General features: G+C 34.0%; 1 protein-coding gene across 3 annotated transcripts in view; it reads right to left on the bottom strand.

Annotated features, from left to right (window-relative positions):
- The window catches only part of LOC111621785 (hypoxia-inducible factor 1-alpha inhibitor-like), a 44,077-nt gene extending 21,627 nt beyond the window's left edge, over positions 1–22,450 (bottom strand). Inside the window, exon 1 of one of the 3 annotated variants that reach the window (XM_023364033.1) lies at positions 21,097–22,450. In XM_023364033.1, coding sequence (XP_023219801.1) covers positions 21,097–21,153 — 57 coding nt within the window. In that variant the 5' untranslated portion in view covers positions 21,154–22,450. The remainder of the gene's footprint in view (positions 1–21,096) is intronic. The other 2 variants (XM_023364035.1, XM_023364034.1) reach the window with 2 other exon arrangements.
- Between the last annotated feature and the right edge of the window lie 3,172 nt (positions 22,451–25,622).

Below are 25,622 nucleotides of genomic sequence, written 5' to 3'. Positions count from 1 at the left end.
TAAATGGCCACAAGAATATATGGTGGACCATTTAAGTTCAAAGGTGTCAGAGAGAAGGGCCATAACAGAGTAAAATACAAGCACAAACTTTAAAAGCCCCGTCATCACCTCTCCGACCTGGATCGGTCTCGGGTTTCACCTAGAAACTAAAGAATGACCAATTGGGGTAAGGGAGAGGGTGAATGGGACTAATCAAAAAGGTGATATTCGGGAAAAATCTTATAAAATCCCCGAATCTCAAAGATGAAAAGGCCAATTCTCCCCAAGATGCGTGCCTAGAAGACTTTGGGTCATCTGTGCACCTACCAGCCACATCCGTCCAAGCTTCTCTGCCTACTCAGAGGAAGGAGTGTGAATCCGAACACAGGACATCATCCATTCTCCGTCGAACTCTTCTTCAAGGAAGCCCGAGGTCACCCTCCAGCACCCGACATTCCTAAATTTTGTTATTCATACTATGTAAGTTAACTTCCTGTCAAAAATAAACAGTTTCATGTAAGACGTGTATCATCTTTGTCTCCTACTGCCACCACCCACATACGATTATCCCCTAGGTTTTCCTGACATGCAATTAACATATTGCCCCTAAAAGTCAGCAACCTTACATGTATACTAGTACAATATCAATTAACAGGACTTATTATACTGGATTTACAGATGCAGAAACTTAGTCTTACAGATCAGAAAACATTTTTTATTTAATTAATTAATAATTCACCTGAACACATAAAACTTAAAACTTGTGTTTTTGACTTGTTTGTCTCTCATCAGCAAGCATTCAAAAGACTGCATCCATAAATCCAGTATAATAAGTCCTGTTAATTGATATTGTACTAGTATACAAGATAAATTTCAAATCAAGATAGAAGACACAAAGGCATAATAATTAAACAAGTTGTGGTGCTTACATTACATGATTGCACATTATTCATTAAAATTTATTATCTAAGAAGCAGCAATGTTAGTGCTGCACAAAGAATTCTGATGTTTAAATTCCTGGCAAAAAGCTCTTCTGAGTGCTATTGATATAACAAAAACTGACAAAAACAACTGAAGCTGCAATCACCTCAGTGGAGCAACAAATGAAGAATCTGAGGCAACCATAGTGCATAAGATCACAATTGAACATGCCCTGCCTTACCCTACAAAACAAAATTTTGTGATAAATATTGTAATTATGAAATATATCACAGTAACAAATGACTTGTATGCTTTACCTAGAGTGCTCGGTGTTCCAGGTCAAAATGTTCATTGTCTTGATGGCCCCAAACTAAAGTAATTGAACAGTTCCATTGCTCTTTTCTGATAGTGCTGCAACCACTGCTGCATTGAAAATAAGGACAGTACACATGCAATTGCTAGAGATATTCCACAGCTTTTCTGGGGACATCCAACCAAATTTACATCAACTGGATTAGAGGCCACCAAGGTACTCCAGGCAACAAACAGGCTGACTTCTTTGCTCTTGCTGCTATAGGTTACTCTATAACTCTGCATTAAAACCTTCTTCCCAGTTCAAGATTGACACACATTCTTTGGCACAATGCTGTTGAGGCTTGGCAGCATGAGTGGGAGGTGGTCCCTATGGAACATATCACAAGGCTGTTTTTTTCCCAAACATCAAAAAGTCAACAAAAAATGGATCAAACTTAATCACAGGCTTACTCAATTCTTGCATGAACACAGACATGTATATCTACAAAGTTTGGACACTGATTGCTGCCCAATGTGTGGCAGGGTCTGGCATTTGTTTTTGATTGCTTCATGTTGGAAGCCATCACACTGTTCTGTCAGCTACAAGCTAACTTGGAGGGTTTGGAATGGCCATGATCACTAGACTTTTTTCTAACTAAACAGAACAAAGGACTGATTCACTGAGCTTTAACTTTAACTGAATGTCCCAAACATGACTGTTTGCTTTGTCGTCATCCTGTGAACAATCAAACTGAATGTTGTCCACTCTGTTACGATACAGCAAGAAACTTTATCATAAATTGTAATGATCCTGCTTTGCACTTTCACATTTCTTTCCCTTTTTTTACTTTTATTTGTGCTGTGGTTTAACTAACATGTATTCTTCAATGTTCCTTCTTTCTATTCTGTGGCTGGTGGTGCCAGGTGATTAATAAAGTTCACTTTGAGTGAGTGAGTAACAAATTACTTCCTTAGTAATAATAATCATCACTTGCACATCGGATATAACTTAAATAACACACACCTCAGAAAAACCTTTAACCGATGTGAAATAAGATTTAATAGTACAAACGTTTTCAGACCCCTCCTGGGTCCTTCTTCAGATAAAAATCGTTTGAAAAGTTAATAAATACGAAAAATATTCGTTTTGAACGATTTTTTAAAATCGAAAAGATAGAATGGAATCACGTGACCTATAGCTCTGAACGTCACAGTTTCCACGTCATAACGACAGCTATTTAAATATTTTCCATCTTTTTTAAAGTTTTTATGAATAACTTTGTCGTAAAGCATAAAATACATCACATAATCTCAGATAACCCATTTACTTCCTTTAATTTTAGGTTTACGGTTCACCTAATCCTCCTGTTGTATTAGGGCCTGCCATGCCAAAGAGAGAGAGATCTCATCTCGAATTAATAGGTGATGTAGTGCTGTATGCTCTGTATATTTCTATTTGCTCCAACCATTTGAGATGGTCTAAATATGAAGAGGTGGTAATTAATTTAGCATTTGCAAAGTCTGCAGTTATTTCTGGATCAGACGCATAAGTTGATAAGGAAGTGGTACATTTATTTTGTTGAATACCACGTATGTGTTCTTTCAATCTGATCCCAACAGCTCGTTTTGTTGAGCCTATGTAAATTAAGTCTTTGCCAAAACGATGATGAGTCCTTGCCAAAACCATGCGTGATATTCAACAAAATAAATGTACCACTTCCTTATCAACTTATGCGTCTGATCCAGAAATAACTGCAGACTTTGCAAATGCTAAATTAATTACCACCTCTTCATATTTAGACCATCTCAAATGGTTGGAGCAAATAGAAATATACAGAGCATACAGCACTACATCACCTATTAATTCGAGATGAGATCTCTCTCTCTTTGGCATGGCAGGCCCTAATACAACAGGAGGATTAGGTGAACCGTAAACCTAAAATTAAAGGAAGTAAATGGGTTATCTGAGATTATGTGATGTATTTTATGCTTTACGACAAAGTTATTCATAAAAACTTTAAAAAAGATGGAAAATATTTAAATAGCTGTCGTTATGACGTGGAAACTGTGACGTTCAGAGCTATAGGTCACGTGATTCCATTCTATCTTTTCGATTTTAAAAAATCGTTCAAAACGAATATTTTTCGTATTTATTAACTTTTCAAACGATTTTTATCTGAAGAAGGACCCAGGAGGGGTCTGAAAACGTTTGTACTATTAAATCTTATTTCACATCGGTTAAAGGTTTTTCTGAGGTGTGTGTTATTTAAATTACTTCCTGGTGATAATTCTCAGTAGAAATCATTTGCCACATCATAGATAACAAGTGACAATTTCTGGCCACAGCAAATTCAAAGCTATTTCTATGGCTCAAAGAAATATGAAAGAAACACCAGAGATAGCAAAGATAAGGAATAACCTGAGTAGAACTATATGCTGGTTGAGGAGGAACAACATTACTCTAATTGGGGCTGACAAAAGCAAATCCTTTGTAGTTATCAAAAGGAACACTTATGTACAAAGTTTGCAACAGTATATAGAATGAACACAATGTGAAGGCATGGAGCACCGAATCATTAATAAGCTGTAGGCTAGAGTTAAGTGCTTTACATGTACTAAGTTAGCTAAATGGTTAGCTATAGCTAGATCAACCAAGGACTCACTGGATATTCCGAGGTCATTCACATTTGCTGAAATCCACAAACAGGGCCAGCAACTCCATCCAATAATGGACAAGACTAGATCTCCTAACCACTTGTTGGAGAAGTACTGTACATCCACACACTGCTCAATCAGCATTTAGAGGGCTACCCTTACTCTGTTTGTAGCTCATATTAACTGGTCCAGCAATTACAAAATGTTGGCCCTCCAGGCCACCTAACAGTTTTAGACTAAGTCGCTGTACCACTCTATCAAACTTCTCCCTTGTTTCTATGCAGTTTGCTATTGGTTGTTCTGGCGTGTTAATGATGATACACTCTACCTATAGATAGTGGAACTAGAACATTTGAGTTGCTATAACCCTATCTTCAAATTCAATGGTAAGGTTTTCCTCCAAGGATGCAAGATCCTGATGCATAGCCCCATCTCAGGAGTCTTGTGCGAGATAATGATTCATCAGTTAGAAGAGAAGGTCCTACTGGTGTTCTACTCCAATATTCTTTTATATAAGAGATATGTTGATGATATCCTCCTTTTACGGAAGGCAGACCCTGATTTAAGAGCATTCAAATTAAAATGTTTAGTCAATAGGGTAAAAAAATGTGTTATTTCTACCATCCGCTTTACTTCATATGAAGGAGTTGGTTTTGTGCCCCAGTTATCTTGTACCTTGGTTCTCCTCTTTTGTGTATTTGTATAGCCTTTAAAAATTTTGGGTTTGTACTGCCACTAGTTCCCTAGCCCATATTGCATAGAATTCTTTGCAATGAGAGAAATTTATACTCTTTGAAAAGTCTGGTGTTTACAATGTACCTTTACAAAATCCATTAACTGGGACAACTTTATTGTATATAGGTGCCACTAGGTGTTTCAGATGCATCTAGCAGAACATCTTGAAAATATTATACATAGATATTTAATAAATCTTGAGAAAAACATGAAGATAACTTTGATTCCCTTTAGTCACAGGTTCCATTGATAAAAGACTGTTTGGATAAAAGAACCTTACTCATTTGGGAGTCGTTATTTATTTCAGCAATGTCTCCATGCAATTCTCCCATACTTGATATTCCTGAAATTTGTATTGTGCTATTCAACTTACTGCAAACCTAGATTGTGTGGCTATTTGAAAGGAATATGCTGAGGGGAAGGGACTCCAGCATTTATAATTTTTGTATTTCTGTCAATTAGTTCTGTATATATTAAGTTGGTTAATTTTGTAAACAGTTATCATCATATATTGTAATGACATATAATTTTGTATTTTAAAACAAAGTTTTGAATTCAATGTTTGTGCACAACAAGCAAATTGAAAATATTCTATTTTTTGAATTATTGTGTTTTAACTGCCACAGTACCTGAGGATGACAGTTATATACTATTTAAAGTGCTTCTATTTTGTTCTTAGTAATTAATTCTTGTTCTGATAATGCCAATAGACTGCTTGTTCACTTCCTTTTATTTTTAGTAAGTGGCATTGCTTATTTTTCTCTTTAGCTTAGGCAATTCTTTCTCAAATACTCATTTTTCCATTCTACTTTATAACAACATCTATAATAAGCTACTAACAAAAATAGATATCGAAAAAGTAATTTGGGTCAATGTATTTCACTGCATTTGGGTTAAGTGACATGTTTTCCATGCCAACTTTGAAGTTGCAGAGAATGACAGTATGCATTATATAAATATTTTTGTTTTAGCAAATATATACACAAAAAAATATTGTACATAAACTGCATATATAAACATAAATTGTAAAATACTCAGTCATTTTGGACCAATTCTAATTGAAGTATTTATGATTTCAGTATCTTCAATAATATATAAAAAAAGACCATTCAAGTATTCTATCAATAGTTTATATGGAGAGGAAAATTTGTTTGTATCTAAAGATTACTGATGAAAGATGAAAGGTGTTTTGTTGGTAATTAAGGTTACACTAATCACTTACTTTTATCTTCAATCATCACAAAATTGTCTGAAAGTAATTGCTGTATATTTGCAATTGATTTTAACTTTTTGTCCAATGACATAATTATGGGCAAGAGCTACATTAATTTCTGTTGACTAGTGATAACGAAAGGGGAGATTTAAAATAAAAAAAAAAGCAAATTCTTGCTGATGTAATATTTGAATGGCCCCCAATACAAATCTTATCAAATTTTGCAAATAACTTGTTTTACTTCACTGCAATTAAAGTAACATTTATGTTTGAATGAGCATATCACCGATGTTCTAAATGGAAATTAAATATAAAATCTCAGACACAAATATTTTGTACAACTAAAAATTATTTAAATGACTAGACTAAAATGTACAATTCAATTATAAATAGCAATAATGAACCTAACTCAACATTTCTGAAAAATAACAACTTTTAATATTACTGGTAATCTTCAAACCTCATTTAGTATATAACAGGGGTGGCCAACCTGCGGCTCGCGAGCCACATGCGGCTCTTTGAAGGATTGTTTGTGGCTCTCGATAAATGTACCCGAGTTCCCTTTTCATTTTTGTGTTATTATATTTTTAAAAATTATTATCGTTCCGTATGTGTTTCAAAATGTCTTTTAAATTACTAACAACAAATATGAAAGACTAAGTGCAACGTTGTAACAAATTTCATTTCCGTCCAAGTTAAGAATGATATGACTCATCGAAAACTGCGCGAACGAACATAAACAGTGGCGTAATAGTCCGTTATCGACCGACTCCAGACCAATTTTGAATTTGTAAACTGTCATTGCAACGGACAGTTGACATTGTGCTCTGGAGGAACAATTTGTATCATTCTTGCTACGGATATAATTTGTAATCTGGAATTTTTTGCATACCTTTTTAATACGTATTTAATTGCGGCTTGCGAAAAAATTTCAAATTTTGAAAAATGGCTCGGACTATCATGGAGCTTGGCCACCCTGGTTATATAGCCTTTTCAATCATAGGTACTATACTTATCCTAGTAGGCTTTATTTTCTGTTGTTAGTATTTTCTCAAAATTGTCCCAGTTTGAGAAAAAAATATTATGGTAAGCCTACCTTACAATATCTTTCTTGGAATGGAACCTTTTTGTTTCTGTTAACAGGATTCACAGAGCTGTAAGAAAAATTCTGTATTATGCCAAGTAACAGCAGTGCCCATAGACTATAAAAAAGAGGTATTGTACATACATTATGTAAGATTAGGGATACAAGGGATATATATATATCCCACAACATATATATACATATGTATATCCTACATACTATCCACAACATATATACATATATATATATATCCTACATACNCCGTTATCGACCGACTCCAGACCGATTTTGAATTTGTAAACTGTCATTGCAACGGACAGTTGACATTGTGCTCTGGAGGAACAATTTGTATCACTCTTGCTACGGATATAATTCGTAATCTGGAATTTTTTGCATACCTTTTTAATACATATTTAATTGCAGGTCGCAAAAAAATTTCAAATTTTGAAAAATGGCTCGGACTATCAAGGAGCTTGGCCACCCTGGGTATATAAAATGGATAATCAATATAATTGCAAGAATTCCAAAATTACAATTATATTTATTACTTGCACTCTATGCATGTGATGGTTAGTTGGAGTTTTTTGCCACAAGGCCAAGCTGTGCTATGTCAAATAATTTTGTAGAAATAAACAGAGTGGGTGATTGGTTATCGAACATAATCTGTTCCAAGACTTTTTTCACTATCTGAATTGTTCATTAATTAATTAACCGATTGTCAATTTACCATAGATTTCTACGGGAATCTAATTAATCCGTTCTGGAGGCCCCCAAAAATAAAAAGTTACATTCTTTCTTACTATGTTTATTTATATGTAATAATAAAAATACATATATACACAGTCTTGCATTTTTATTAGTCATGTTTTTTCCGTTTGTAGGGGTTAAAGAATCTGTCCAACGTCGATTGCTTTTCTCTCTTTTTCAGGATTTTTTGGAAGTAATTAATAGCATTGTCATTGTAGAGATCCCTAAGTCTATTAACCTCAACTTGGTTTGGATGCCATTCTATAAGAACCATTTCTCCTGAGTGACAGTGGATGCTCATAAGCATCCACATACAGGCTTTGAACAGGAGAGGTGCAAAAAACACCAGTGACCAAACACAATGCTTGATGGTGAATTGAATCCAGCATCTGAAGAGTAGATTCTTTCACAAATCTTTGAGAACATAAGGGCCGTATAAATCCTAAGCATAAAACGTTTATCTGCTTCCCAGAATGAGCAGCTTAGTACTTTTACAAGGTTTAGAGACTTTAGACATCTACTCTTCAAGTTGGGTAAGTGTGGCAAGGAAGTCAATAATTGGTCGAATGGAACACCCAGAAACTCAGTTTCTTTCACCATTCAAATTTTAACCCATTTAGATGAATTTCAGGTTCATGATGCAAATTATGCCAATGGCAAAAGTAGATGCACAAGGTGTTCTCTGCATTAAAGTTAAAACCATTGATCTTGGACAAACTGTATATGCAATTTAGGGAAGTTTGCAGTTGTCTCTTGATGAAACTCATATCACTAGAATGACAGGAGATGTGAAAGTTATCTATGTACAGTGTGTGTTTCACACTGAAAAGGGATACAGTTAGCTATGCTGTTAATTTTAATTAAAAACAGAATCACACTCATAATAGAACCTCGAGGATTACAAGGCAGCATACAAACAAGTAAAATGGCAAGACCGTATCTGGGACAAGACCAGGTCTCTGAGACTCACTACTAAGCAGAATCACTTTGACACTCAAGGCGAGTCTCGTTCTCATTCTCCAATCTTCTTTGGAATCACTGGTTTTGAGCGCAATCTTTCAAACTTTGCCAACCACAACCACAAGGTTGTCCATGATGCATTTTCAGTAAAATTAACCTATCCAATTTTGAAATTTCTCAACATCATGAATAGGGTTGCCACCTCATAACTTAGTTTTGCCCAGAGACAATGATTTAAGAAACCAAAAAAAACCCAAGGATGTTTCCATAGAAGTCTTAGGAGGTGAAGGGTCTAAAGTACAATGAATACTAGCTGGCCACATTTTTCTAGATATTTTTCAAAAATTACACTTTTTATTGCAATTTCCAACCACCGACTTAATTGAACATATATGTAATAAAATCTATTAATTAAAAAAATAAAAAACTATTGGATGTCGTTTTTGACATCAGAAAGTAGCTTTAAATAACTTTACTGAAAGAACTAGAAAATCCATGCACTAGAACTTTAGAACAATGAATGAAATTTGATAAAAAACTCCCATAAAAAACAATTAAGTGTTAATCATGCGACATTAAAGGTTGATTAAAATAGCAATAACATTTTTTACGCAAGCAAAAATTTTTGGAAAAATTTGGAGACTAAAAATAACTTACTTTCAACCTCGTAACCGGAGTTTAAGTATAATATTTCAGCTAATGTTTTCGATGCCCCTTCTGGGCTCTTCCTCAGGAGGAAGAGCCCAGAAGGTTACGAGGTTGAAAGTAAATTATTTTTAGTACATTCCAGTGTGAAGAGTAAATTAAATTTGGAGACTAAAAAAGCATCCAAAAATCAAAATATATATATATTTTTTTTAAGAGTCCAACAGAACCATTTGTTATGTAACGCTATTTAACCTGCTCGAGACCGACTAGACCGTGAGATGATAGGAGTAACTATATACTATAACTTACCATTAATCATCAACCAAACACTGATTATCAAACTGTCACCTATGTAGGCTATATCATGTCACTGTCAATAGACATCTCTTGACAGAACTGTCACAAGAGAGAGTATGACTACATAGCACACAGCAGCACTGCACTTACACCAGTTATAGATGTTATGTCCTTAAGCCAATGACCACCACAATAGTAATTCAGTACAAGGGGGAAGAAATATACGCGATGGTTTGCATATAATTTTGTACCTTTTTATTTCAACTTGCACAACCCAGAGAATTATTAATTAACTCTGGAGCCCAGAGGTAACTCATTGAATCCCGGAGTCTCCGGGTCAAACCCGGATAGGTGGCAACCCTAATTGTGTGTCATCCCAGGTTGAATTTTTGTCAATGCCTAATGAAAATTTCCTGTTTTTGAAAAAATAATCCTGGCTATCATATTGTCCGAAATTATTTTTTTATTTATAAAAAAATATAATATATATATATATATATATTATATTTTTTTATAAATAAAAAAATAATTTCGGACAATATGATAGCCAGGATTATTTTTTCAAAAACAGGAAATTTTCATTAGGCATTGACAAAAATTCAACCTGGGATGACACACAATTAGGGTTGCCACCTATCCGGGTTTGACCCGGAGACTCCGGGATTCAATGAGTTACCTCTGGGCTCCAGAGTTAATTAATAATTCTCTGGGTTGTGCAAGTTGAAATAAAAAGGTACAAAATTATATGCAAACCATCGCGTATATTTCTTCCCCCTTGTACTGAATTACTATTGTGGTGGTCATTGGCTTAAGGACATAACATCTATAACTGGTGTAAGTGCAGTGCTGCTGTGTGCTATGTAGTCATACTCTCTCTTGTGACAGTTCTGTCAAGAGATGTCTATTGACAGTGACATGATATAGCCTACATAGGTGACAGTTTGATAATCAGTGTTTGGTTGATGATTAATGGTAAGTTATAGTATATAGTTACTCCTATCATCTCACGGTCTAGTCGGTCTCGAGCAGGTTAAATAGCGTTACATAACAAATGGTTCTGTTGGACTCTTAAAAAAATATATATATATATTTTGATTTTTGGATGCTTTTTTAGTCTCCAAATTTAATTTACTCTTCACACTGGAATGTACTAAAAATAATTTACTTTCAACCTCGTAACCTTCTGGGCTCTTCCTCCTGAGGAAGAGCCCAGAAGGGGCATCGAAAACATTAGCTGAAATATTATACTTAAACTCCGGTTACGAGGTTGAAAGTAAGTTATTTTTAGTCTCCAAATTTTTCCAAAAATTTTTGCTTGCGTAAAAAATGTTATTGCTATTTTAATCAACCTTTAATGTCGCATGATTAACACTTAATTGTTTTTTATGGGAGTTTTTTATCAAATTTCATTCATTGTTCTAAAGTTCTAGTGCATGGATTTTCTAGTTCTTTCAGTAAAGTTATTTAAAGCTACTTTCTGATGTCAAAAACGACATCCAATAGTTTTTTATTTTTTTAATTAATAGATTTTATTACATATATGTTCAATTAAGTCGGTGGTTGGAAATTGCAATAAAAAGTGTAATTTTTGAAAAATATCTAGAAAAATGTGGCCAGCTAGTATTCATTGTACTTTAGACCCTTCACCTCCTAAGACTTCTATGGAAACATCCTTGGGTTTTTTTTGGTTTCTTAAATCATTGTCTCTGGGCAAAACTAAGTTATGAGGTGGCAACCCTATTCATGATGTTGAGAAATTTCAAAATTGGATAGGTTAATTTTACTGAAAATGCATCATGGACAACCTTGTGGTTGTGGTTGGCAAAGTTTGAAAGATTGCGCTCAAAACCAGTGATTCCAAAGAAGATTGGAGAATGAGAACGAGACTCGCCTTGAGTGTCAAAGTGATTCTGCTTAGTAGTGAGTCTCAGAGACCTGGTCTTGTCCCAGATACGGTCTTGCCATTTTACTTGTTTGTATGCTGCCTTGTAATCCTCGAGGTTCTATTATGAGTGTGATTCTGTTTTTAATTAAAATTAACAGCATAGCTAACTGTATCCCTTTTCAGTGTGAAACACACACTGTACATAGATAACTTTCACATCTCCTGTCATTCTAGTGATATGAGTTTCATCAAGAGACAACTGCAAACTTCCCTAAATTGCATATACAGTTTGTCCAAGATCAATGGTTTTAACTTTAATGCAGAGAACACCTTGTGCATCTACTTTTGCCATTGGCATAATTTGCATCATGAACCTGAAATTCATCTAAATGGGTTAAAATTTGAATGGTGAAAGAAACTGAGTTTCTGGGTGTTCCATTCGACCAATTATTGACTTCCTTGCCACACTTACCCAACTTGAAGAGTAGATGTCTAAAGTCTCTAAACCTTGTAAAAGTACTAAGCTGCTCATTCTGGGAAGCAGATAAACGTTTTATGCTTAGGATTTATACGGCCCTTATGTTCTCAAAGATTTGTGAAAGAATCTACTCTTCAGATGCTGGATTCAATTCACCATCAAGCATTGTGTTTGGTCACTGGTGTTTTTTGCACCTCTCCTGTTTAAAGCCTGTATGTGGATGCTTATGAGCATCCACTGTCACTCAGGAGAAATGGTTCTTATAGAATGGCATCCAAACCAAGTTGAGGTTAATAGACTTAGGGATCTCTACAATGACAATGCTATTAATTACTTCCAAAAAATCCTGAAAAAGAGAGAAAAGCAATCGACGTTGGACAGATTCTTTAACCCCTACAAACGGAAAAAACATGACTAATAAAAATGCAAGACTGTGTATATATGTATTTTTATTATTACATATAAATAAACATAGTAAGAAAGAATGTAACTTTTTATTTTTGGGGGCCTCCAGAACGGATTAATTAGATTCCCGTAGAAATCTATGGTAAATTGACAATCGGTTAATTAATTAATGAACAATTCAGATAGTGAAAAAAGTCTTGGAACAGATTATGTTCGATAACCAATCACCCACTCTGTTTATTTCTACAAAATTATTTGACATAGCACAGCTTGGCCTTGTGGCAAAAAACTCCAACTAACCATCACATGCATAGAGTGCAAGTAATAAATATAATTGTAATTTTGGAATTCTTGCAATTATATTGATTATCCATTTTATATACCCAGGGTGGCCAAGCTCCTTGATAGTCCGAGCCATTTTTCAAAATTTGAAATTTTTTTGCGACCTGCAATTAAATATGTATTAAAAAGGTATGCAAAAAATTCCAGATTACGAATTATATCCGTAGCAAGAGTGATACAAATTGTTCCTCCAGAGCACAATGTCAACTGTCCGTTGCAATGACAGTTTACAAATTCAAAATCGGTCTGGAGTCGGTTGATAACGGACGATTACGTCACTGTTTATGTTCGTTCGCGCAGTTTTCGATGAGTCATATCATTCTTAACTTGGACGGAAATGAAATTTGTTACAACGTTGCACTTAGTCTTTCATATTTGTTGTTAGTAANATCTCTTTGTCATTAGATCTATTAATAGTAATAACAATTGGTTAAGTGAGCCGTGGATCCTAAAACTTAAGATTAATAACAAAGTGTTAGAATGTAATTTGGATACGGGTGCTCAGGCTAATGTAATGTCAATAAGAAATTATAAAAGTTTAAAAATTGCTAGAAAAATACAACCTACGGCTGTAAGGCTTACGTCATTCTCAGGAAATGATATACCAGTTTTGGGAGTGGTGTTAGTCAATGGTGTAATCAATGATAATTTGTCAGCTAGTATTCATTTTGTAATTACTAATACTGATAGTCAGACCATTATAGGGCTACCTACAATCCAAAGACTAGGTTTAGTCAAAAGAGTATTTAATATCAATAATCATGAGTCAGTCCTGTCGCAGTATAAAGATGTATTTGAGGGTCTTGGTTGTCTACCAGGAGAATATGAAATATCCGTTTACAAAGATATAGTACCAGTGATAGAACCGCCTAGGAAAATACCGTTTATGTTAAACGAAAGGTTTAAAAAAGAACTGGAACGTATGCAGTCTTTAGATGTTATAGCAAAAGTAAGTGAGCCTACCGAATGGGTAAATTCAGTTGTTATTGTTGAAAAGAAAGATAAGTCATTGCGAGTCTGTCTAGATCCAAGAAATCTGAATAGAGCAATAAAGAGGTGTCATTATCCATTACCAACTGTAGAAGAACTGAGGTCAAAATTAGCTGGTGCTAAGTATTTTTCAACTTTAGATGCACAGTCTGGATTCTGGATGATAAAACTGAGTGAAAACAGTTCGAAGTTAACTACATTTAATACTCCTTTTGGTAGATTTAGATTTAAACGTCTTCCTTATGGTGTGTCAAGTGCTCCAGAAATTTTCCACAAAATCATGACTGATTGGTTCTCAGACATACAAGGAATCATGATATATCTTGATGATATACTGATTTATAGTCAAACATTAGAATCTCATAACGAGATACTGCAAAAAGTCCTTGAAAAAGCTCGTCAAATTAATTTAAAGTTTAATAAAGATAAGTGTCATTTTCTAATGAAAGAAGTCAAGTATTTAGGTCACATTTTTAGCCAAAATGGAATGTGTCCTGATCCAGCTAAAGTTAGTGCAATATGTCACCTACCAGCACCTAAGGATATAACGGAACTTAAACGTTTTTTGGGAATGGTAAATTATTTGGGATCTTACATTGATAACTTAGCTGATAAAACCTTCAACCTACGTCTATTGTTAAAAAAGAATATAGCGTTTCATTGGTCAGAGAAACAGCAGTCAGAGTTTCAATTATTAAAGGAAGTAATAAGCAATGCACCAGTCTTAACTTATTTCCAACCCAACCAGCCTTTAACATTGTCTGTGGATAGCTCAAAGGCGGCAGTTGGTGCAGTCATACTACAAAATAACAGACCCATAGCCTATTCATCAAAGTCATTGACAGAGTGTCAGTCACGTTATGCACAAATAGAAAAAGAGCTGTATGCAATTCAGTATGGTTGTAATCGATTTCGTCAATATATTTACGGTCATAGGGTCATTGTGGAAACTGATCATAAACCTTTGGAGACATTATTTAAGAAACCATTGTCTGAAGTGCCAGTGCGTCTACAACGTATGATGCTGAATCTGCAACAATATGATCTGAGTGTTACATATAAACCGGGCAAATTCCTGTTCATAGCAGATGCTTTAAGTAGGGCTCCAGTAGATCTACCCGATGTAGAGGATTCTCTAGAGGAGGATCTCCGTATACATGCCAACTTATTGATGACTAATCTTGCAGTGTCTCCTGAACATCTAGAGGAGATTAAACTAGCGACCCTGATGGATGCAGATCTTCAAATCATTATGAAATATTGTCTTACTGAGTGGCCTACATCAAGAAACAAGCTTGACTGCCAATTAAAACCTTATTTTAATATACGTCAGGAACTCCATGTCATCGAGGGTTTATTGTTTAAAGGTAATTCCTTTAAGTCTTCGTTCCAAAATACTAGACATTATTCATGAAGGTCATTTGAGCATCGAAAAATGTCTAGGACAAGCAAGAAGTGTTGTATATTGGCCAAACTTAAATGTCGATATAAAAAACAAAGTAGAACAATGTCACGCTTGCATTAAATTCAGAAAAGCAAACAATGCAGAGCCTCTTATTCCACATGAGCATGTCAACCTGCCATGGCAAAAAGTAGGCATAGATTTTTTTTATTATAATAATATTACTTATTTGCTAGTCATAGACTATTTTTCTAAATATTTCGAATTAGTCTCAGTCAGTTCCAATAATGCTAAGCTGGTCATAACAAATCTAAAAGCAATCTTTTCGCGTCATGGAATTCCTGCAGTCATTGTTTCTGATAATGGTCCACCCTTCAATTCAGAAGAATTTAGATTATTCCTAAAGTGTTGGGACATAACTCACAGAACATCAAGTCCACACTATCCCAAGAGCAATGGTCTTGTTGAAAGAGCTGTTGGCACTATTAAACATCTTTTTAATAAGTGTCGTGAAAATAATTCAGATCCATACATCGCAATGCTACAATATAGAAACGCGCCTTTGCCTTGTGGATATTCTCCAGCACAACTCCTGATGTCTAGAGCACTGAGAATGAAACTTCCTGTCAGCGAAACTGTGTTGAGGCCAAGAGTCATAGATATAAAACACTACAACAAAATCCGTGCAGAGGAAGTGAGTAAAGCAAAAACCTATTATGACCAGCACACTAAAGTCTTATCACCTTTAAAGGAAGGTGATGAAGTATACTATAAAAAGAGTCCAAAAGAACCATGGTCACCTGCATCTGTTGTCAAAGTTGGCCCGATGCCCAGAACATATGTCATTAAAACACCAGATGGAATTCACTATAGAAGAAACAGACATCACTTATTGAAGACTCCTAGAACAACAGAAGTGCCAACTTGGAAAATAGAAGATACAATTAACAGCATGCCTACATCTAGTCCAATTACTCCTGAGCAGGCAAATAGTCAAGCAGAACCTGACAAAATAACTGAACCTGTCTCAGCTCAACCCCGTGTTCTGACAACCCGCTCGGGCAGGCAGATAAATAAGCCTCGCAGATTTTCGTTTACTGAGAATGATGAAAGTCCACAAAAGTTGTAAACATAATATATATTGTTAATGTTTGTATTTTCAAAAAAAAAGGGACGTGTTACGATATACTGGTGGCGACACATAGCGGCCAACAAAAAACGAAAGTCGGCTGTCGTCTGTCATACAGTCCATAACGAGTGTCTCCTCTTTAGTAGTAATAAATAATAATTTAAGTTTTGTCAGTCTTATACAACATATAATATAACACAGCAGTATAAAACTTATTTGTAGATACATAGATGAAATCTTCAAAATATGGAATGATGATATAAAAAATACAAGACTTTATAAGGGAAATTAATAACAATTCTGTAGGAATACAACTTAATTTGGATCAAATTAGCAAACAAAAAGTTAATTTTCTTGACCTATACATCTCCAAGTTGGGAAATAACATGCCATGAAAGTATATAAAAAACCTTCTAATTATGACTCTTACATACATTGGAGATCAAATGACATAATGGCTCATAAACTATAAACTTTTAGAACTTTAATAAAAAGAGCTATAACACATTCTTCTTTAATGATAGACAGAGAACAAGCATTCAAGTACTATATACTATGCAGACAGCAGTTACACATGGCTTTCCTAGTAAGGTTATTAAAAATCTCATCAAAGCAGCAGCAGAAAAGTACAAATTTGGTCCCAATGATGAATATAAGAAAGAAGATTGAGCTACTAATAAGATATGAGTAAATACAGGAGTAAAGATGGCCGGTTTAATTAATACTTACATTTAAAGGAATAATATTTCTTTAGCTATCAGATGTGTCCCTTCTATTAGGCAACTACTTTGTATGGATAAGGAAGAGATAAAATAAATGTATAAGGCAAGAGTATATATGGTCAACCTTAAAAAAACAAATGATAGCTTCTACTATGTAGGATTGATGTACAGAACTCTATGGCAATGCCTAAAAGAACATTTAATACAGATTCATAAAGACAAAAAAATTGCTACATCATTAACAAAATGGGCACTTGATAATGAAGTACAAGTTTTTTGAAAAAATCGTATTATAATAAAAAGCTGGACAGACAAACATATGTTAAGCTGTTAATATTAGACTTTGTTTCTCCCAAGAAAAGACACCTTCAGTTATAATCTAAACACCTTTACTTACAAAATATTAAACAAAAGAATACAGGAAATTTAGTTATGCTTTACATACTTCACTTTACTACTTTAACTCTAGTGCCAATCACAACAGTGCCCCCTCGTGTTCTCTTTGGTTTTTACTTACTAAATTAAATTCTTCCAACATAAGCATTATAGAACAATAGAACAATGTTATATGTTTATATTTATATATATATATAGCTTCGCGTTGAATTTTCATCGATGTTAAGCTTAATGTAAACTTTTTAAAATAATAATCATGGATATTGTATCGTTAAAAATTATTTCTTTATTTTTTACAAACAAAATAAATATATTGAAAAATATAAAAACCAAAAAATATATACTTTAGAAGTTGATCTAGTATCAAAAACATTCGATTCATGATGACACACAGTCCTCAGAAAAACACCACACAAAAGTGCCAGTGCTGCCAGCTAAAACACACACACCAACAAAAAAAATATTGTAGTAGCCCAAGACATAGCCAAAGATTGCAGCACTACAGCATTAGTGAAAATTTAAATTTGCCGACTGGAATGCTTTCGGTTAACCAACGTTTCAGATCACCAACTTTCAAATAAACGACACTCTACTGTATATATATATATATATCTNTATCAGCAAACTTTCAGCCTCAGTGAACAATGCCATTAAGGATGATGAGTTTTCGGTAAACAGCCTTAAGGATTAAAGAGGTTTTACATTTTATGGCTTTAGTCTGCTAATTATTTTTGACGCTAATCACATTTGAAGACATGTGCAAATCATGTGCTTACCGTTCTGCTATAAAAGCTTGGACTCAAGTCGTTTAGTACATAAAGCTTAGTTTACACTGAGCGCGATTCGCTAGCGACCGCGCTCAGTGTAAACTAAGCTTAAGAAGCAATTTAGTATTGCTCTCCCGTACTGAACTTCGTGTACATTTTTAGATATTCCATAAATAATTGAAAATAATTTTCGTCTGAAATGGTAAGTTTCATTTTACTTATATATTTCTTTATTTATTGGGGAAACTATATATATATATATATATATTTTTTTTTTTTCCACACAAAAGTAATGTAATTAATGCAAATGACTCCATAATTTTAGATTGTAGATGGGTTGAAGTTTTAAACACTCAAAATTACAATTTTTTTCTGCAAAAAGTAAGAGATTGAATTAGAAAAGTAATTAGAGATAAGATGAGGGGAAAGTTGTTCAAGATCAAAAGAAGAGGTAGAGAGCAGCTTATATCTTTGTGTTATACAATTATTTCACATAATATTTTCATTATTTGAATTTTTAAATGTACAATTTAATTAATTTACTTAACTATTATTTATGTTATAATACTTAAATAAATTCATAAATTAAAGATCTATAATTTATTTATTTATTTACTTTTTGTAGTTTGTTTAATTTAATGTTCGAATGTGATGACATTCTAAAAATGTATTCGTTCCATTGCAATTTAAGAGAGTTTCTGCTGAGAAGGTTCTTATGAAAAGACGAAAATGTTTCCGATTAAAAACAATTTGTTTGGTTTCTGAAAATAGCATTTATTCATTGTTTATTTCTTTACTAAATATTATAAGAATTCATGCTAAAGAGAATTGCTGCTGTAATTAGTTTAAATTAGTGCAAATTGTTATAGGACACATCACATTATCCAATACAGTAGAGCGTCGATTATCCGAAAGTCAATCATCTGAAACGTCAATTATCCGAAAGAATTCCAGTCGGCAAATTTAAATTTTTGCCAGTGCTGTGGCGCTGCAATCTTTGGCTATGTCTTCGGCTACTCAAATATTTATGTTTCTGATACTAAATTAACATCTGAAGTATAATTTTTTATTGTTTTTATATTTTTCAATATATTTATTTTGTTTGTACAAAATAAAAAAATAATTTTTAGCGATACAATAGTCTTCCTTAGGCTTAACATCGACGAAAATTCAACGCAAAGCGACACGCAACGGAAAAAAATTTCAACATCGGATACGTTAAACTATTTTTTCATGCATAATCGGTTATCCGAAATATCAGTTATCCGAACAACCCCAGTCCCCAATTGATTCGGATAATCGACACTACTGTATTTTAAAAATTTAAATCTTTCACTACTACTAATAATAATAATTACAAATTAACTGTTACAGATATCTTTAATAAATATGTACACAGTTTTAACAAAATACGAAATAGGTAACAAAATTACTAAAATATTTATAGAAATAGTTAAAGAAAAACTAAGCAAAATTCCGACTCAAAAAGGTATAGAATTTAAGAAACAAGCACACTTAAAAATGATGTTAATCATTAATGTACAAAAGAAATCATAGAAATTAAAAATGGACTGAAATTGAAAGATTTAACAATACTTAGAGACAAAATAATGCACAACATTTGTAGTGTTGGAAAGACAAGGAAATGGATTGTTATTTTAAACTAATAACTTAAGAATTTTAAAAATTCTTACCACAGACCAATAAAAATGACTCCGTGCCAAACTAGTAAGAAAGAAAATGAAAGTATATAATATTTTATTTAAGAGTACAGATATTCCTAATATCTAAATTTGCAATTGATGATAAAAATTAATATATATTTATACAAATGATTACTTAGAAAAGTCATTAATGTAATTTTATTGAATAAATATTTTGAAATGATTTTCATTTTATTTGATACAACTATTTAAATATATTGTCAAATTATGCAATTTGCAAATTTTAAATAGAAAATAATACAAAAATTACATTTAAGTATTTTGATATTTGCTTTGCCTATTGTTCTACATCAAACAAATATTTATTGATATAATACTCTATAATAATAGAGATACATGGCAGCCTATTGAATTAATAGTTTGAAGCATTCTTCTTCAAAAATTAGCCTCTATATTATATTATAGTAGTATGATTAAAAGGGCTTTAAAATACAGCATTAGGAAACAAAGAAATGAACAACACTATTCTTCAAATGTGTTAACAAAATTTGTTATTAAACAGCAACATCTTACAACAGTGGAAAAAGAAAAAACATTTATTTCCTATAATGCAGGACTTTAAGACAACAGTTACCATTTAGATAAAGAAGCTTCCCAACTAATCAACATTACACTTATAAATCATTTAGATTTGTATATTAAAAGAATCATCTTACACACACACACAACACACACCATTAAAAAATAAATGTGTGCACATAATCATTCTTTTCAATACATAAAAGTTTATTAATAATTCAGTAATCATAAAACACAGTATATTCCAATTTTTCAATTTTTTTTACAGTTTGACAGTTAGCATTTTCAGCTTATCTCCTTTCATATATGTCTTAAGAAGTGTCATTAAAGAAACAACAGATAGAAGTACTCATTTAATTTAAACTATTCATAATTACTCAAAATGTCATTGAGCATTCAGCATTATTTTAATCTGAAGACCTACACTGAAAGATAATTTTACAATACATTCACATGAAAATTAAAACTTGGACAATGGTATTTACATTTTAAAAAATATAAAGATACTAGCAGACCCCGCTATGCGTTGTTGTGGCTCAAAATGTATCTATTATAAATGTATAACACTTCCCTCGTGGGGGGGAATTTTTCGAAAAATCCCTTCTTAGTGTATATTCTGTTCATGTACCCTATTAAAACGCAATCAAAAACGCAAAAAACCACATCTAAAATAGTATAATAGAAGCCAAGTTCTTCATGGTAAGCCTTAATCCTGTCCCTTTCCCCCACAGGGAAAATATTGAAAAATCCCTTTAAATTTCTTAAATATTACATACAACTTAGAATTAACAATTTCTCACTTACCTGGCTTTGTCTATCATGTGGATGCCAAACCGGATGAGGATATAAACATTCATACATTTCGGGACAAAATAATATAAATCTTTTAAATCCATATATCTGGGCAAAAAAGTTTTGTTGTTCATCATAATGTGCAGGAGTAACACTACCTAAAAAAATAATTAAAAAAATAATAAATGACAATTCTCAAACTTAAGTCAAGTAGAAAATTATTAGTAACATTTCATTAGCATTTTGTTTCCTACCTTAAATAATGATAGCATTGAAAATATCTTACATTTTTTATATAATAAAGTGATTAAAATGGCCAACTGCCTGTAATTCAACAACATGGATTTAACTGTTCATGAAATATTCACTGTTGACTATTAATACCGTTTATATAAAAATGGCAAAATAGAGTCATTGATAACAAAAAGCAATTCAACTGTTTCAAAAATATTTAGAAAGTCACTCACAAACAAAACAACTAATTTGAACTGATATGTCAATAGTAAGAATGTCCCGATACCACAGAGGTATTGATAGCGGTATCAGTATCAGTCAAAGTATCAATACCAGCCAATATCAGCATCGGGTACTGAAACTGAAAATCTTGCTGGTTGTCACTCTTCAGTCTTTTGCATTGCCTTCCAGTTGTTTTTATTGCTGAGAAAGTACTGTACTTATTATAATGAAAGCTGAGTTGACACAGAGCAGCAATTAACATTTCATTGTTTACTAGGAAATTGAATTCCAGATATCTGGAGTTCAGGGGGTCAGTGCATCAGTCAATAATTCAGTTCAGCCAAGTTGAACCTAAGCTGTTCAACTTGGTGTCCAAAATGATCCAGACATGTTCAATCAATGGCAAATTGAGACAGGGCAGGCCAGGCCAGAAAAGTGTGACAATGTGGCATAGACAGTCCTGCGACATATGTGCTATGTGTGGTCAAACAATGTCCTGTTGGAAAATGGCTCTTGGGAACCCTGCCATAAGAGACAACACATATGGCTGCAGGATATCACTTACATTGGTCCCTTGGATTGTTATTAGAGGTGACTGGCTTTCGTATGTGATGGTATCCTAGAACATCACAGTGCTTTGGGGTAGTATGCTGCTCTAAAGCATAGACAGGATTGAGGGGTTCACCATAAGACCTCCAGACATTACATTACATTAGTCGATCCCCCTATAACACGGTAGATACATTCCAGTTTTTATGGATCCATTTTCTACAAGTCCTTAAATACATAATCCAATCAAAGCCCGGCACATATGCAGTTTACGAACTATGGCTATTTCAAAGGTTTTTCTTCCATAAAATTAATCAATTCTAGACTAATTCGACTCAATATTTCCAAAATACGTATATTTTTTTTGGAAATAATCCGTATAAACTACGCTATAAACAAAAAATTGTAGGATTACTTACTGAGTGTGCACCACTTGACAACGCCATTGCTTAAGCTTGTTTTCATCGTGGAGTTTGTCATCGAATGGTGCTCGTGTGCTTCCTGATAAATTATTTTTTTTGCAAAAAATTCGCTGAACTTAGGAGACATCATTAATATAAATATAATTTTTATGGACGTTAAATAATAAATGGTTTTTAGTAGGTATGCTGCTCATTTAAACTGAACTGTTTGTACAATATCTGCTATTGGTCTAGATTCGACCAATCCTGTCGTGACACGAGTCGGCGATGACATTTTACCGAATTATACGAGTTTTTTTTAGTGTGTTTGTACAAATACAGTCACAATTTTTTCGCCATTATATAGGAATCTAAACTATATGAACCCGTTTTATAGGGGGGTCTTCTGTACATTACATTAAAAGAGTAGAGAGGTTGTCTAGACAAGAACACGGCCATTATCATTCAAAAACTGAATCTGGATTTGCTGCTGTAAATGACTTGGTTCCGTTCTTTTGCAGTCCAATCTTGTGGGGAATGACACCACTTCAAATGATGGTTAGATGGGTGGTGTCAATGGCAGCACACATAATGGCTGCTGCAATACCGAACATTCTTCACTCAGGTGCCTCAAAATGATACCGATAAGCATGGGCCCGTAATTATGGTGCCACCTGTATCCAGATGGTGGAGTGTTGTGTGTGTGTGTGTGTGTGTGTGTGTGTGTGTGTGTGTGTGTGTGTGCATACATGCTTGTTGGAGGACCAGCAGTCCTCTCAGGCTAGTGTCTTGAGCATGGGCACCATGTGTGCAATCTGTCTCTCTTTCCCTGTTCCCAACACCTCCTCACAGTGTTATCAGAACAGCTTAGGTGGTGGGCTATTCAACAAAATGACCATCCAGCATCTCTCAACCCTCTGAAATTCAGTTAGTTGCTTATACGGTCTTTGACTGTGGCATAAAGGCATCTCTAGTGACACAGCGTCCCCCTGCAACAGGCAAACTACAGACAGGATGCCTTTGCATGCTTTTTTTTATAGGCCAATGGAAATGCACTTTAATGCCCTCTGCTGGCATTATGCAATGAGCCACCATGCTCTAACTCACTGGTTCTCAAACTTATTTTGACCACTGCCCACTTTGAGGTTAAAAAAAACATCTAGTGCCTCATATTTTTTAACTTACCTTTTTACATTACCATCTGTTGATTATCTTAAAAACAATTATTGCAAACATAATGTTTAAACATTCATTATTATATAAATAAGATAGATAGGGTGTGACCCATATCCTATTTCTGAGATCAAAGAACGTTTCAATGAGAAGAAATAAAACTCATATTTAATCACTAAGCCTTCTACTGCCCCCTGAAAGACTCCAGTGCCCACAAGGGGGTGTTATTGCTCACTTTGAGAAAGGATGCTCTAACTCTAATCGTTTCCATATCTGCTTGAGACTTATCTGCATGCCAAGTTCTGCAGTAACACGACAACTTCTTGGTGCACTAATTTTTATGGCAATGAGCATATTTTATAACATATTACATCTACCTGCTATCAATGCTTCTGGGAATGGGAGTGGCACTTGAGGAGGGAAGACGTGATAAATTGTGCTCTGTGGAATTTTTGTGATTGTGCCAGAAGTATTAATCGCATTACATTGTGAGAGTAGCCAAAGACGCAGAGCTCAATCTACGCCACTTATGGGCACTAGTCGGTAAGACCAGCTCTCTAGGATGCAGATCACTAGATCTGATCTTAAAGGTTCTTATAGGAGGGCTTTTAATAATGATCCAAATCTCGCGATTTGGATGCTCATCAGGTTCCCGACACCAGTTTGTCAATTTATCGATGCGCGGACAAACACGCGTATGCGATCTGATTCGGAATAAATTGAGGAGACATTCTTATAACATAAAACAAGAGTAAATTTAATAAATCTCAAACAAACGAATACAAAAATTTCGATTTCAACCATTTAGCGACAAGCTAGAGGCTATGACCTTTTCTATGCTAATGCGCAATCGAGAGAGAGCTCACAAAATGATTCTAAACATACGACCTGTTAGTTGTCGTCGTCTTCGTTTCTGTAGGTAGAGGACACCTTGCAAATAAAGTTCATATTCCTTTCGTAAGGGAGATCAATTCGTGCACAAAATATAAAAATATCACTTCTTCTAAGTGTAGACTCGGACTTAGTCTATCGGACTCCGTTTTGGGCGTTGGCCATCAGGAGGAAAACTGCGTGGAGTTTAGATGCTTCGGATCTGTCGAAGAACTCCGAAATTCTGACTGATTTCTCCTTTTATTCCAAAATTTTCGTCCAATCATCGGCTTGAACTTCGTTCATGTGAGCGGATGAAAGGGGAAGCGAAGAGGGGTCGAAAGTTCCCATCTAAGTGAGATTTTTAACGGATAAGGGAAAAACAGAGGATGTATGGACTTCCTTTAACGGAAGTAGCATCTGTTATCTATCTTTTCCCACGTCTAAAACACTAATTTTTCACAAAAACGAAGTAATATTTTGTGTCGATATTTAAGCATATTTAATAAAAATTATTAAATGAGGCCTAGGGCCCTCAGGTTTTCACAACATCTTTGATGACACTATTGTAATCTACTCTGGATCCTGGTTCGTTTGACATATATATTGTTACAGTATGCTAATTGGGAAATAGTTAATTAACTTTTAATTTCGTAAAATTATTTCGGGGGGGCTGAATCTCTGGGGGCGGCACTAGGGGGTTAGTTAGAAGTTAGCTTAGTCAATAAAAGGGGGTAGCAATATGTTTAGTCTAATATTAATCGAATTATAAAGGTTTAAGATTTTACAGTAGGGATTAATTGGAAAATTTTAAATTTTGGACGGTTATAATGGAATTTAATGGTCTTCTAACGTTTTTTAGCGAAATTTTTAACGGATGTAATAGCTATTCTAAATTAATCTTCGCAACTACAACTTTTATTCTGATGCTCAAGGAATTAATTGTAAAAATACATTTAACTTAATTCATAGTATAACAGTATTGATTATATTAACGGTGCTTTTAATAATTTTCGTCACTTTATCGAATCTGAATGTAATATCTTTACTCTTTTGAGTTAACCGTCAAGTTATTAAGCTTTTAGTCAA

Source organism: Centruroides sculpturatus, unplaced genomic scaffold, assembly GCF_000671375.1.
Source record: "Centruroides sculpturatus isolate CEXI.00-Female unplaced genomic scaffold, Cexi_2.0 scaffold153, whole genome shotgun sequence".
Taxonomy (NCBI): domain Eukaryota; kingdom Metazoa; phylum Arthropoda; class Arachnida; order Scorpiones; family Buthidae; genus Centruroides; species Centruroides sculpturatus.
This window is presented reverse-complemented; position numbering and strand designations above follow the sequence as displayed.